We start from the raw sequence: 14,387 nt of genomic DNA on the forward strand, positions 1-14,387 counted from the left end.
TCACCATCGTGCCCAAAATTGCTCTCAGGGGGTTGAGCCGCCCGCACTGCAGCCTGCAACGGCACAGCATTATACCGAATGGAGTTTCAATCATTTGAAACTCGCTAGCCGGTACTTAGGAAGGAAAGAAAACACATCCATATACGCGCACAGAATGAAGACATGTTGGCCCGTGATGTGTATAACTACGAAGCTAGGGACAAATAGGGGGCATTGCTTTAGCGGCTGTTTGCAAGAAAAGAGCAGCCGAACCGAGGCGCTCGTTATGGAGATGTGCCTGAAGTGCATCTAAAATAGCTTGGCTGATTAGTTCGCGCTATACGCAAATGGAGCTGTTATAGAACCGGCGTCGCTTCCGGCTTGAGAGCACGCTTGAAAGCGCGTCACGTGTGAAGGGGTTGTCATTACCGTGCGTGCACTGATGAGACATTCTATCATGTCGCCTTAGATACATTCTTTTACCCACGTTTTCTGTTCTCTGTGCAACATGACTGAATATGGGCACCATTGTAACATGCCTTTATTTCAACAGTTCCGTGCACGCATCTAGCCGGGCTGCCGTGTAAAACACCATTCCATATAAATGATCTTAACATGGCTGTAACATTACATTTCCGCATATTACCATCTACAGCTCAATTCCATGTGTACTGTCTAGGCAGCGATTGCCTGCTCACTCTTTCTCTGCCAGTATTTACCCGCTGCTACTTTGCCATCGCCGCTTCCCAGTCCTGACAACTTATGAAAGATGCGACAATTTATGATAGACTAGTTTTGAATACATAATTACTTTTACCGACACTCTACTCAAATGCTTTGGAAGCTCATTCTACCTCGGGTTTGAGGGTGGCATTGATGAAATGCAACACTAGTGTGCACACCTTCTTTCCGATTTCTCCCAGCTTCCAGTCATTAAAGGTGGGATCAAACGCACATTGTAATTATTGTGATTGTTTAAAAACATTTTTACTTGTACAATATTTTTTTAATTTTAATAGAGTACATGAGAGTGGCTTGTTGGGCTAGTTGGTACATGGTTATGCTAGGAGAATGCCAGGAAACTTGAGAGTAGGAAAAATCAAGAGGCAGACATAGACAAAGAGACAGGAAGGTGGCTGGACTAACAACTCTTGTTGTTAGTTGTTAGTTGGAAGTTGTTAGTCCAGCCACCTTCCTGTCTCTTTGTCTATGTCTGCCTCTTGATTTTTCCTTCTCTCAAGTTTGCTGGCATTCTCCTAGCTTAATAGAGTGCGTTAGTATATGCGCAGGACTGGCAGCATTCATTTATGATGCTGCACCCATTCATAGTCGACTCAATTTCAGGTGTTGCTTGCACTTCGTTTCTTATCACGACACTTGCTCGGACATTTGATGTTGAAATGCATTCGTGTGACGACGCAAAAACCGATCAACCTCGCGTTTAACATGGCAATGTTCACCTCAACCAACACCACCAATTATGTACCTGGCGATGACTGGCAACACGTCCATAATGCAGCCTCGACATAGCTCACTCTTACTAAAGTATCCAGTGACCATGTCTTCAAGTTCACTGATAAACACGAAAACATTCAGGGAAGGTTAGAGAAGACCCCCGAAGTGGAAGGATTTCGCGAAAACGGCTGAATTTAAGGAGTATTCATCTGAAGCAGGCAGCAGAAGTAGGTTCATGCAGGCACTACACTTTGTTTTCAGCAGAAACTTCCTTGCCACATAGCCCGCCACATAATAAGTCATCCTCGAGTTACTACGCTGAATAATGTATGGGTGATCTGGTACAGTCAGAGAGTCGCTATCAAGTGAACCTTCAGCGCCTTCAATATCTTCCTCATCAATCAAGAAGACAATGAGCTGCTGCTGTTTTCTCGAACTAGCAGTCTGGTCTCTAACGGTCAAAAGTGAGCTTGCAACTTCATCTTAAACATGTGACCCAATAACGCCCTTGGCAAGGTTGTAATAGCTAATGCAATTAATCGTAGTGAGAAACTGCTGTGCAGTAAGATAAGCATTGAAACCAGACGACAGTCTCACGATGCCAAAAAGATTTTTAGTTTTGTATTAGCATAAGCTGCATGTCATTAGGTATGAATACCCAAGCTCTGCATGCAGATAATTGAGAAGTCCCAAGGTACTCGTAATAATGACCCTCAGTCTCAACGCTGTGGAACCACTCAAGAACTGCATCATTTCAGGAGACTGCTCCGATCTCGAGAGCAATTCTAAATGTTATATGAGGTCTTCTACGGCAGTCGAGTTGGATATCAAAGCTTCTGCTGGGAAGCATGGCGTCATTATAGGGATGAAAGACTTCATTCTCCTGCAAATACCTAAATAAGGAATTAACCATAACTGCTAACACACAATCACAAAGCAAGATTTTCTAACGTGTGATCTAGCTGCATTCTATGAACTGTGCATGCCATAATGCTCTAAACGTCTCCAACAATAGAAACCATTTTTCATTATTCTAGTGCTAGAGACTCTGGAAGTATTGTGTTTGCAAATGTTACATGTTAATCAAGAAGCCATGCATAACATAGCGTGTATTCCATGCAAAATATGCATTAAGGAGTTGCTAGTACACTAAATATTTTATGGTGAAAATGGGCCAGACATCAGCGTATTTAAATAAAGCTTCAACACCGTAACAGAGGGCATGCTTCAGTCTGTAAAACAATTTCTAAATTAAAAATGTTTGCGAATGTGACATGGTAATCAAGAATCCATGTATAATATAGCGTGTATTCCATGACATAGTGTGTATTCCGTGCAACATATGCTATAAGGATTTGCTAGTACAGTAAATATATTACGGTAAAAATCTGCCAGACATCAACATACTTAAACAAAGCTTCAAAACCGGAACAGAGGGCATGCTTGAGTCTGTAAAACAATTTCTAAATTAAAAACACTGACCTGAGAAATTTCTTCGTTGGCTCAGTGTTTCCGCAGCATATCTGGAGCTGCGGTTTGTAAAGCTGAAGTGCACCCAGAGAATCGGAGCTAGACATATTGAAAGCGTAGGGCACCCGCATTTTTTCGAAGTATTTGGCTCCATGTTGGTCTTCGTAAGTAAGGGCATTGCTTTCAAAGTGAGCTTCTTCTCATCAGCCTTTACTGTTTCTCATAGTGGCCCCGTAGAGGCCTGGGAAAAACAAGTATTGTGTGTATTGCAATTACCAAATGGCCGTAGCATGAACAAGGTACTATAAAACTCAAGTAGTACTTAGAAGTGCTGCATGACAATATACCAAGAGGCTAGGCTGGTAGTTGCCCTCCGCTACTTTAACAGTCACCTAGCTAACATGACATAATATGCATTACATAGCCGTACCTACCTACTTCATGCTGAAAATGCTTTTATTTTTCGGAACTAATGCTTTCCACAGTAATATATCTAAACACTGTCGCAACTTGCAAACAGTGTATGTGGCGTTTGGTTTGCGGGGAGAACACACCATTTGCAAGACTAACTGCTATAAGCTTAAGAAGTTTATACCTTCCCTCCCAAATCTCCGGCAAGCGCTTTTTATACAGCTCTTCACGTATTGCTTGTTTGGTTGTCTTTGCTAAGTGCTTAAGGTGCAGTGAAATCTCAAAATATATTATAGGTATATATACAACATTCTAAAAGAATAACATATTCAACATTCAATCTGGCATGTGGACGCTTGTTTGAAGGATTTTGTTGCGGAGAGAGGTTCTTCACAAGATCACGGGAATCAGATAAAAAGTGCAGGAACCTCTTGTCTTCTTAAGGGTGCGCCCTTTTAAAGCGAAAGTTTACCTGGCCGCGAACTTGCGATTTCGCCGTTGCGGTGCTCCAAGGAGGCACATGACGTCACAACGCGCGTCTCGCCGGGGATATTTCTGCCTCTCTCTCACTCCCTAGTCACTACTGCACATGCGCCACTAGTAGCAGCGAGCCACAGGTGTCCCGCCGCTGCGCAGCGCCGCGCCTCTCCACCGCCGCCGTTTGGTAGGACGTCACCCCCGTTCCTCGTCGTTGCGCTCACCTCCGCTCGCTTCGCCAGCTGCGTCGCATGCCTGATAACATGTCGCAGGATTGAAAAGGAGAGCTCGCGTGCGCCGCAGCTAAAGTTGAGGCGGCAGTATGGATGGCGACAATTCTGATAAGCAGGAGGAGGCCTGGAATCGACATCGGAAAGAGATGAAGAGGAAACGAATCGCCTGGGAAACAGACGAACAGCGCGCCGAACGACTGGCTAAACGCCGCAACATAGCTAGACAAACAGACTAACCTGGACTTGTAATCAAGGTTAACCAAGGCTAACCATGCTATGCCTTAGCTTTCGCTACGTATATCCTGGCATAGCCTAGCTAAGTCACTGCCAATTTTTACCAATAACTTCTTTCCAGCTTGCCTTCCTACCAGACACTCCCCCCCCCCCCCGTATGTTCCTGTTCCACGTTGTTACATCCCACGTCACCTAATTTACGAAAAGCCCCGCTTTCTGTGCCAAAATTGTGGCCTCCAGCACTACCTTCACAAGCAGCTTCCACTTGACGTTTGTGTGCGTCGAAAACATGCCTATGAATTGGCTCCAGCTACCAACCGCGGGACCATCGCCGCAACCTCGTGGTCAGAAGGCAGCTGCTTTTCTTGTTTAGGTGTGTAGGCACCGACGTCGACAAAACCATCGACCTTGCCACCTGTGTTGACGGACAGGTGCTCAGAAAGTCGCATTTCAACGATCATGAGTACTCCTTTGCATTTGAATGGGTCCGTTGTGGAGGCTTTCTTCAGTGTTTGAAGCATTTTTTTCATTCACACTTTAATTGAAGTTTGACATGTACTTCCTGATCGTTGTTCTTCCTTGAAGCACTAAGATATTTTGTCTGCGGATATAGTCATGCAGTTTGGGGCTCCGCATTTTAAGAAGTATGCACACCAGCATCCATTCTATTGCGATAGCAATTATACAGACAGTCCAGGCGCATTTATGCAATCGCCGTCGGCGCGAGGTTCTGTATAAGTGAAAGCATGTGAGGGTGTGCCCATAGAGAAAGGAAAAGACTAAGAGTAGACACTCCGAGAAATCCGGCCTCAGGAACTACGTCACGGCTACGTAACGAACTAGTGCTCTCACCAAACGCCATAGGACGCAGGCGCAAAAAAAGAAAATGTTGTAATCAATTCTGCTCAATCGTTTTACAAAATATTTATTATGCGCCCAAATTTGGCGTGTTTCTTATGCATAAAAACAGAATTTATCCAAGGCACCTACCGTGCTTTTTGTTCTTCATCCGTACTGCCATCAACACCTTGCTCGTCCGTGTGCCGTCCAACGCGGTTCAATCTCTCGAACGCGAGCCAGAAACGCGGCCCGGATGCGCGCCCTCTCCTGTGGAGCGCGAGGCAGCAGATGGATTATGGCGAGGGAGAGTGGGCGTTCTTCGCAAGCTGCTGCGTACAGAGTGGACACAACCGCGGTGCCATCTACGGCGTTGGCCATGCGAATCGCGGGCGCCATTTGGCGGACGCGGTAGGGACGCGTTGCCGGTGCCCGTGTGTCTTGAAAGCGGTCTGCGACATGGCTAAACTGCGCGCCCGCGCGGGCCTGATCTTCAAGGCGATGTGTGGTGTTTGCATAGTGCGCGTAGTGCCGGAAGCTTCCTATGCGCTGTGATCCCTATGTTTCTTACGCATTGAAGCGACAGATGCACGGAGGTCAATTGGCTCGCGGCTGCTGCCGCGTTTCCTAGTTCCAGCGTTTCCACAGACGGTTTCCGCTGTCATCGAGTGAGATGTGTGCAGGTTTACATGTGCGCGCGTGATACCGTGCTAGTCAATTTAGCTAAAACACCTTGATGGGCTAGTTGGTTTGAATCCATGATAGAATGTGTAAGCGCGACTGAAGAAGGACGTAGAAAGAAGCAGATACAGAAAGGCAGCGCTGCTCTGTGTGTCTGTTTTTTTCCACGTCCTCGTTGAGTCACGCTTACATATTCTATCATTGTTAATTTAGTCAGTAAGCGAATGTTTACAATTTTATACGGCCGATAAAACTACCATCCTTACTTCGTACAGCTATCTACTAATTTGCTATCGCAATCGGTGCTTCGCCTTTCGGGCGCAACTCCAAATTTTCTTTTTACGTCATGCCTCGTGTGTTTCTTTTTCTTTAGCAGCTTCAAAGCACAGTTTATTCGCTAGTTGCTGTTTTTCCAACATACTTTGCAGCTTCTGCTGTAAAATGTCCTATGCTGTTGCTGCTGTAGAGTCCTTCATTGTGGAAATGCTGTCGCTCAAGCCTTGTACCTTTGACACCAACTTCGTGACACCTTCGCCCTCTTAGTGACAGTTCGGAGCCTGTTGACAGTGTTGTAGGTTTTCTTAGCTGATTTTCTCTTCGAGCTTGATTTCCTTGTCTGCTGAGCTTTACGGAGGTATTTGAACCACACGCATGGGAATCCTGAAAGAAATGTAGCGACTGTTCGTCACTACGCCTTGTCTCGCCGTGGGGGTCATTGCCCCCTGCTCTTTCTTGGAACCGAGTGCCACTTGGCAAACCTACTTTTACTCTTGAATAAAGCCAGTCGACTCTCCGTTCTCACCCTCTCAAGATGTGTATTCCTTGCCTCCGCTAAACCGAGCTCCCGAAATAATCATTTAAAGTGGACTGTAATCCAAAGCACAGGCCACGCCGCAATGTTATCACAGCCTAAGTTGTCAGAAAAAAAATGACTACCAAGTAAACTTAAACAAATGCATACAAAATGCACCTTAACAGCAATGCATGGCTCCATATTGCTTAGGAAATATTGCTAAACTTGGCCATGTAAGCACTCAGTACTTGGCCTGACAAGAGAAAATCATGAGAACCTGTACAATTAAGACTGTGTAGTACGCACTTGGCGCTAATGTTATATACTTGCCAATTTTCATCTCAAACTGTGACCTTCGTTTGCTGACTTGCCCATGCGTTTGACATTGAACAAGGCTCCTCCACTCGACTTCGACTGCGCGTGTCAGGTCCGACGGCAGCACAAAGAGAGTTTCTGCTGCTCCACGACAGAGTGGAATCATGTTTTCAACTCGTTGTAGTGTATCTGAGGCTTCTCCCACCGTTACCAAACTAAACTTGTCAATTAGTTTGTTCTCCACGAAGGCTTCATACTCCGCGCTTCCGTTGTTTGCACAACTGAAGGAAAGTTCACGAGTGCTAGAGATCAGAATGTGTGCTACGTATGAGACGCTGTTATATTCGAGAAACACATGCGGCCTCCAAGATTTTGATGGAATCAGAAGCCTACGAAAGTCAGTGAGTGGCGGCTGCTTTAAAGGTGAAACTTGAGCTTGCTTCGTCAGCTTCATCGCCACCTGCAGCTGTTGTAGCGCTGGTGTCGACAAGCAGCTGTAGAGAAGCTGTCGTAATCCGACGTCATTTTCTCTAGTCATTCTCAACCGGACCGTTCTGACGCCACTCTGTTTGAGGCCGCGGAGCCGCATTCCTTTGCTTCAAATATTCAAGCAGGTTGGGCAAAATCGTCCAAACTACATTAGGGGCCAGCGTTGGCGTTCCCCTAGGCATTCGGACTTCAACACGATTGGTGGTATGCACAGTCTCTCACAATAAAATGCGGTTCAAAGTGTGACTCGCACACAGCGCAACCGGCGTCAAGCAGCTTCGCAACTCGATGGAGGTGTCGCTCCCAAGGAAGTCATAGTTCTTCGTCTTTCGGGACCTTACAAAGAGATAACTTACAACTTTGTTGCACACGCACATATCCAGTTGTACAAACAGGGGCCAAACAATGGTTTAGACGCTGTATTTTAGCCATTTCACGAGGGTAAACAAGCACACAACAGCGAAAAAGACACGCCGGCCATGCCGTAAAGCAGAATAAATGAGAGGAGTAGGGGATGACAGCGCTACTTCCGCCACACGTGGGGAGTGGGGAAGCAAGGCGAGCGCGTTTCGCTCGTGCCTCTAGGAAGCTTTCTAGTTCAGTGTATCTAGAGTCAGAACTGTACCTGCATGGCTATAGCGGTCTGTTTGTTGACTCAGGGCACCGCTTGAACGCACACATTTGAATGCGGTCGTGGCTGCTTTTCCTTACAAACTACTTGCTCGACATTAACCAGGGGTGAGATCGCGCAGGGGCATCGCTTTCCGAACGTACGCTTCGCCTGCTGTGTAACCAATGTTACGACTGGCATGTAACACCCCGGGCAGAAAGGATGCTCAACCACCATGCCTCATCGAAACGGAGGGTGGATTCCTAATTTGTTATGGTTATCTCGAGTGGTCGCCGGTCTGGCGGACGCCCCGCAGTGTTTACAGGCCCCTTTGAGTGTGTGCGTGAAAACCATTTCTACGAACATTTCAACTCTAGGGTAGGGCCCTTTCCGCGAACCAACGACGCCTAGAAGAGAAGGGTTCAGCCGCCTACAATCCCCAGGACCCGCGGGTTGCCAGCAGCGGAGGCAAGCTCGTGAAAAGTCACTTGGGAGATGGGATCAGCCGCCCATCCACAACCAGACGCAGTGCCTGTCACGTGACGTTGACGTGAGCAAGATCCCGCCTACGATGTTAGTGGGCCTATTTAAAGGGCCCCGCAACGTACCTATTTTCTTTATTTATTCTCTTCTTCTGATCCTTCACCAACCACCGAATAAACAATGCAAGTTTCGCGCTAGAAATCGTCTCGTCCCTGCCTGGTCGCCACAGTCTACCGGACGCCTACAGCCCGCCGACAACGCCACGCTACCCAATAGTAACGCCGGTCGAGGTTCGAGAAACAGGCGTTGCAACACCGAGTAGGCGGTGTTCAAGTGTCGCTCTCGCCTCGCGGAGCCGACAACCGCTGACGAAAACGCAGCGTCAGCAAATCGCCGAGTCACGAGAGGGAAATGTTCAGAAGGCGAGACGCTTGCGCGATTTCGTCCCTGGAACAGCGGAAGAACTCCGGAGACCGGTTCAACACAAACGTCGAGGTGTCCTAGAGAGATCCAAACCTTAGTCTCAATTAACACTGTTGCGCAGAGGGACGAAGGGAGCGGACTTAAGCGAGAAAACAAGACGCGCACCTGAGCGACACCAGTTGTGTTCTCGCTTAATTCCAGTCCCTTCGTCGCTCTACGCAACAGTGTTAATTATGTCGTACCAACTAGCCCACTGCAGAATTTCCCTTAGTCTTAACAGTTCCTAAACACTGAGAAACGAAGCCTAGAAGGCTGCTGGTATGACATATGTCAAATATTGCTCACCATCACCATCTTATTTATAGCCACTCATGCTGTAACGAGACACCAAGCCTTTCATACTGCCAATTTTGCACCTGCTGTCGTTGACCCGGCGCAGCAAGCTGCGCTCTTTGTTGATCGCGCCTATTTTCTAACATGCTGCATTTTAAATTTCGCTGTCACGTTGGCTTGAACGGGACAACAAACATCAGCAAACGGATGCTTACATAAGCGTTGCAAGCAATTTTCGGCTTTCGGCCTAATTTCAGGGAAAGGTGCTTTTCTTTTCTGGGAAGGATAAGTACTTTATAGTGTGCTCCAATCGGCATCCTAAATTAAAGGGCTACATTCTTCTGGCAGCATAATGGGTTCGGTGAAAACGTGATGAGTAAACCACAGTGTTTGGAACAAAAAAACCGGCACCACATTTACTGCGCCTACAACTGAACACCACATCTTGTCCACCAATCAACGTTTTCTTGTTCGGTACTTGAAGGCACAGCGGGCCCCGATTTGCCTCTGCAGAGTGCACGAGGCACTGTCACTGCAGGCCGACTTCGATGGCGAGCGCGTCCCTGGAGAGGAGTCCCTCGCGAAGCATGCGCTCCTCAGAGATGAGCACTGCGAAGCTGACCACGCCCAGGGCCGGCCGCGAGAACCAGTAGCGCGGCACGGCCAGCTCCGAAGAGGAGAAGGTCTTCACGAGGTGGCGGTCGCTGCCTGACCGGTCGAGCAGGCGCAGGCAGAAGTCGAACTTCTTGGCGCACTTGGCCGAGTGGAGGAGCTCGAGACCGAGCTGCACCGCGTCGCCGGGCTCCTGGCCCGCAGGCACGCCCAGGCACGCGACGAGCCGCAGCACGCAGCGCACGCTGCCCTCGCGCTCGATGCCGAACGGCCGACTGTACAGCCGCGGCTGGCCGTGGCGCTGGCTCTCGCCCTGCAGGGGTCGGGAGTCGCTGACGCATTCGCAGGCACGCCTGCTGATGCAGATACCTCCGTTTTACGTAAGAGAGCATCAAATTTGGATTTATTGAGGTGTGGGTTCGACAAGACACTACGGGGAAGGACGTTATTTGCTCCGTTCATTGCAAGCCGAGATGCCAGCACAGAATGCGTGGCTAGCGCCGAAAGGAAACCACGCACGCCCGAGGCGAGTTTATTGAATTTTATTGCGGCGTTAGCTCATTAAGATGTGACACTCGCAGGGGGATACGATTGGAATTTAGATGTCTTATTTGACGACATTAATAGGGATGGATTACGTCGTTCTGATGTATCGTTTACTAGGGCAGTTGAGAAATACGCACCCTTCAGGAGATTCGCGGCAACGTAAACAGTTAATTGAACTGTTCATACTTCCCATCTGAAAGTAAGGAAACTGAACGTCGTCATGCAATTCAATGGCCGTAGCTGGTGGGAGAGCTGTACAGCAACGCCGACAAACCGTTACGCCGTAGCGATTTACAAAAACGCTTCGTTCAATTAAAACCACTTAGTTTACCCGTTTGTTCAATAAAATAACAGTGAACGTCGTCATGCAATTCCTTAGTCGTAGACCCCTGTGAACTCTGTACAGTAACACTGATCGACTACGTTGTCCTAGTGATTCTGAGGCACGTGCCCGCATGTATAGTTAAAGAAGTGTACTTGGTCCCCGTTACGATCTTGTACACTAGGCGCGCTGGTGGAGGAGTCAAGGGCTCAAGTCGCCACAGACACATCCGAAATATCTCGCAAGGCCTGCCGGCACATTCATTAGGCGTCTCCGGGCTTCTACTGTGACAGGAGGCGTGACGACGGGTGCGCGCGAGTATCACACGATATTTTGTGACGGTAACCCATTTCCACCCTTCGGATGTTTCGATGCAATACAATTCATATGCTTGACCACGTAACCCAAATGCATTGCAAAGCTGATTGTAGAAAACCGGCATTTTTGACGCGATAGAAAATACATACACGTTCAAGACCTTTTCGTCGGTCTTCACCCCTCTTTCTTGAATGAAAACGAACGTACGCCTGTGCCCGTGTTATAAAACACTGATAAAAAGTGTGGCCACCCGCGTGCAGTACGTAAAATATATAAAACTTTTTATGCAGGTGTCCATGCTCGAACTGGTTTCTGCAAGTGTACGCGCAGATCACGACACGTTTATGCCAAGAAACGCGTCACAAGCGGCCGGCTAAGTCACTTTGCAGTTCTAGCCCTGTGAGTAGCAAGAGCTAGTTGTTCGTAAAAATAATTGAATTCGCAGTGCTCGCCTGCACTGAACCACGTGCATTCCTGCGGTTCTGGAAGCGTGTCAGCTATATCTCGAGGTGTAATGTGCCGTTAAATCTGATGGAAGACTCTCGCACACTATGCATTGGACCAGTTCTTACATATACAGAAAAGACTAAAGAAGAGACAAAAGCTTGTGAAACTACAAAATGGCTAATTGATTTGATAAATCAAAATTGTTTCCAGTAAAGAAGCTCTCGCACCGACAGAAGCGGTAAGTTGCAGTAAAAGTTATGCCTAAGAAAGTGATTGCCAATGACGTTACACCAATAATAAACCAGCAGGTTTCACTACACGGATGAAAGAAGACTTGCTTTGTCACAACGCATTGTTCTCACCTTTTGCTCTCCGGATCGCCACATAAGCGTTAAGCAATAAGACAGAGTCTCACTGTATACTGAAATACGTTTTTCGCTGCCTGATCACAATTTATGTACAAACAGAGGGGTGTAATATTAGGATTAAATAGTTCTCTTCAGCCTGACTGATGAACCAGCTGTGTTTACATAGGGCCAGATCCAGCTCCACAGAGCCACCACTGAATTGCAGTTTCTTAAAGGATCCTGTACAGCTGCATCAATAACGTTTTCTATTTTTAACGCACTGAACGCAGGTTCCCAGACTTTCTACCAATCTTTTATGTAAGGGGCACAGGCGTACGTCGTGTTTTCATTCAAGAAAGACCGACGAAGGCCTCTAGAACGTGGACGTGTTTTCAATCGCATTGCATCGTGCCGATTTTCTACAGTCTGCTTCGCCGCAAGGTAGGAGTAGACTGCAAGGCGGCCTGCGTCATGGGGTGCACGTTGCCGCCACATCTCGTGCCGCAGTAAGAGCACAGAGACACCCAAAGAATGTGCTCGCAGGCCTTCAGAGCTTTTCGGGACGTGGCTGGGGCGATTGCTGTCCTTGTTTCGCCTAGCCAACCAATTTAATGATTACTTCGTGTCGCGAGTTGAAAGCACTTACGATTGAGATGCCTTGATGTATTCAGTCTCCTTACACATTCTTTGTATCTTGATGAGACTGACGACATTCAAGTTTTAATGTGTTCAAAACCTTTAGGCGAAACAAAAGTGAGGATCTGCATGGATTGAAAATACGACCAATTCTTCTCGTTATTGGCCTGTTCACCCCCTACCTAACTCACATTTACATCTCCTTAACCTCTAGCATTTTCCCTGAACAGATAAAAATTGCAAGGGTAACTGCGGTGCACAAAGGCGGAGGAATAGACAAATTGAGTAAGTATACACGAATCTCAATTCTTCCACTGTTTTTAAAAAGTTTAGAAAAATTATTCTCCTTAGGATGACTGCTTTCTTTAATAAGTATTCTCTTTTAACACCATCTCACTATGGTTTCAGGTCAGGCTGCTTCACATAAACTGCTCTTCTTAAGCAAAAACAACTAATTTTGAGAAACCTAGAAACAAGAAAACTAACATTGGGAGTTTTCCTTGATTTCGCAAGAGCTTTCGACAGAATTAACCATAAAACACTATTTGAAAAATGAAACTGTTATGGTACACGCCGAATAGTTTTAAATTTAATAAGAAGTTACATAACCAACAGAAAGCAATGCCTATCAATAAATAAAGAATTATCTTTGTTTAAACTTATTAATAAGGGTGTGCCTCCAGGTAGCATATTGGGACCACTTCTATTTATCATTTGTCTAAATGACATTCTGAATATTGATGATTCGATTAACTATATTATTCACGCAGATGATACTAGTTTATTCTTCTCAGCAACTAAGGAGGATGAACTCATGAATTTGGCAAACGAATTACTGGGAAATATATATGACTGGTCGGTAAACAACTCTCTTCATTCAAATTGCTCCAAGACAAAAGCGGTTCTCTCTAGAGCGAAGTCCACGCCTTGTGATCTCACTCAGTGCCACACACTCTATTACACGTAAATAGAATTTTCCGCTTTCGCAAAAACATTACGTGTTATCTTTCATGAACTGATGCTATGGGACCACCGTACCAATTACTTATGAAATAAACTTAGTAAAGCGTAAGGTATGATGCAGAGATGTCATAGGTTAGTAGTGCTACGAGGTTTAATGAATATTAGCGCGAATCGCAGTCCCGTCGGGTCCAGTGCAGAGAGCAGCCGAGCAACTCTAGCCAAGCGCCAGCGCAAGCAAGAACAGCGACATTTGGTCTTTGTCTTTCTCACTTCGGGAACCATGCGTCCGCCTTGTGCTACCTTCGTCCTTACGCTACCAATATCATAGAAACTTATGGTTTATAACGCACTATTTGCTTCTCACATGCACCATTGTAACCTCGTTTGGTCATGTAGTACCTAGAGATCGTTAGGTAATTTAGGGGCGCTATAACGTAAAACTATTACAAACTTTTCAATTCCAATTCTGCAATCAGCCCTCCGCGATTGTTCGAAAACCTTTTGGACCACCCCCACTTCACCTGTCTGTCACGCGACGTCACAAAAACCGCGATAGCTCCCTATCTGATATGACGTGTACACACTGATTATGCATGATTTGACCGAACAACATAAGAATGGTTATGTCTGACTCGACGCCTTTTTACCATTAGCCCTCGGCGATCGGCCAAATGTTTTTGGGCTGCACCTATATCACCTGCCTGTCACGCGACGTGACAAAACCGCGAAAACTCACCGCGTCAAAGTGACCTGTGCGCGTTAAAGATGCATTATTATGCCGAACAAAACTGATTTTTTTTTTTCTGAATAGCCGCAGGCTGCCCCGTTCCGAAAGGAATAAAAGATGGCTGCCGCCGATCGCTCAGGCAGTGGCTACTCGCAGCTGCTGGAGAGGAGGGGTTTATTTCCGTATATCAAAATTTTTTGCATGGCCGTGTTACGTTTTCGAGCACTTTCGGCACGTTTACGAACT

The 14,387-nt window shown here is 46.7% G+C and overlaps 1 protein-coding gene across 2 annotated transcripts in view; it reads right to left on the bottom strand.

Moving 5' to 3' along the window:
- Window positions 1-9,612: 9,612 nt before the first annotated feature.
- Window positions 9,613-14,387, bottom strand: part of LOC135909346 (golgin subfamily A member 6-like protein 4) — a 63,121-nt gene continuing 58,346 nt past the window's right edge. For both annotated transcript variants that reach the window (XM_065441293.2, XM_065441292.2), the window contains one exon: window positions 9,613-10,148. In XM_065441293.2, the coding sequence (XP_065297365.1) occupies window positions 9,753-10,148 (396 nt within the window). In that variant the 3' untranslated portion in view covers window positions 9,613-9,752. The remainder of the gene's footprint in view (window positions 10,149-14,387) is intronic.

Source organism: Dermacentor albipictus, chromosome 1 (genome assembly GCF_038994185.2).
Source record: "Dermacentor albipictus isolate Rhodes 1998 colony chromosome 1, USDA_Dalb.pri_finalv2, whole genome shotgun sequence".
Taxonomy (NCBI): domain Eukaryota; kingdom Metazoa; phylum Arthropoda; class Arachnida; order Ixodida; family Ixodidae; genus Dermacentor; species Dermacentor albipictus.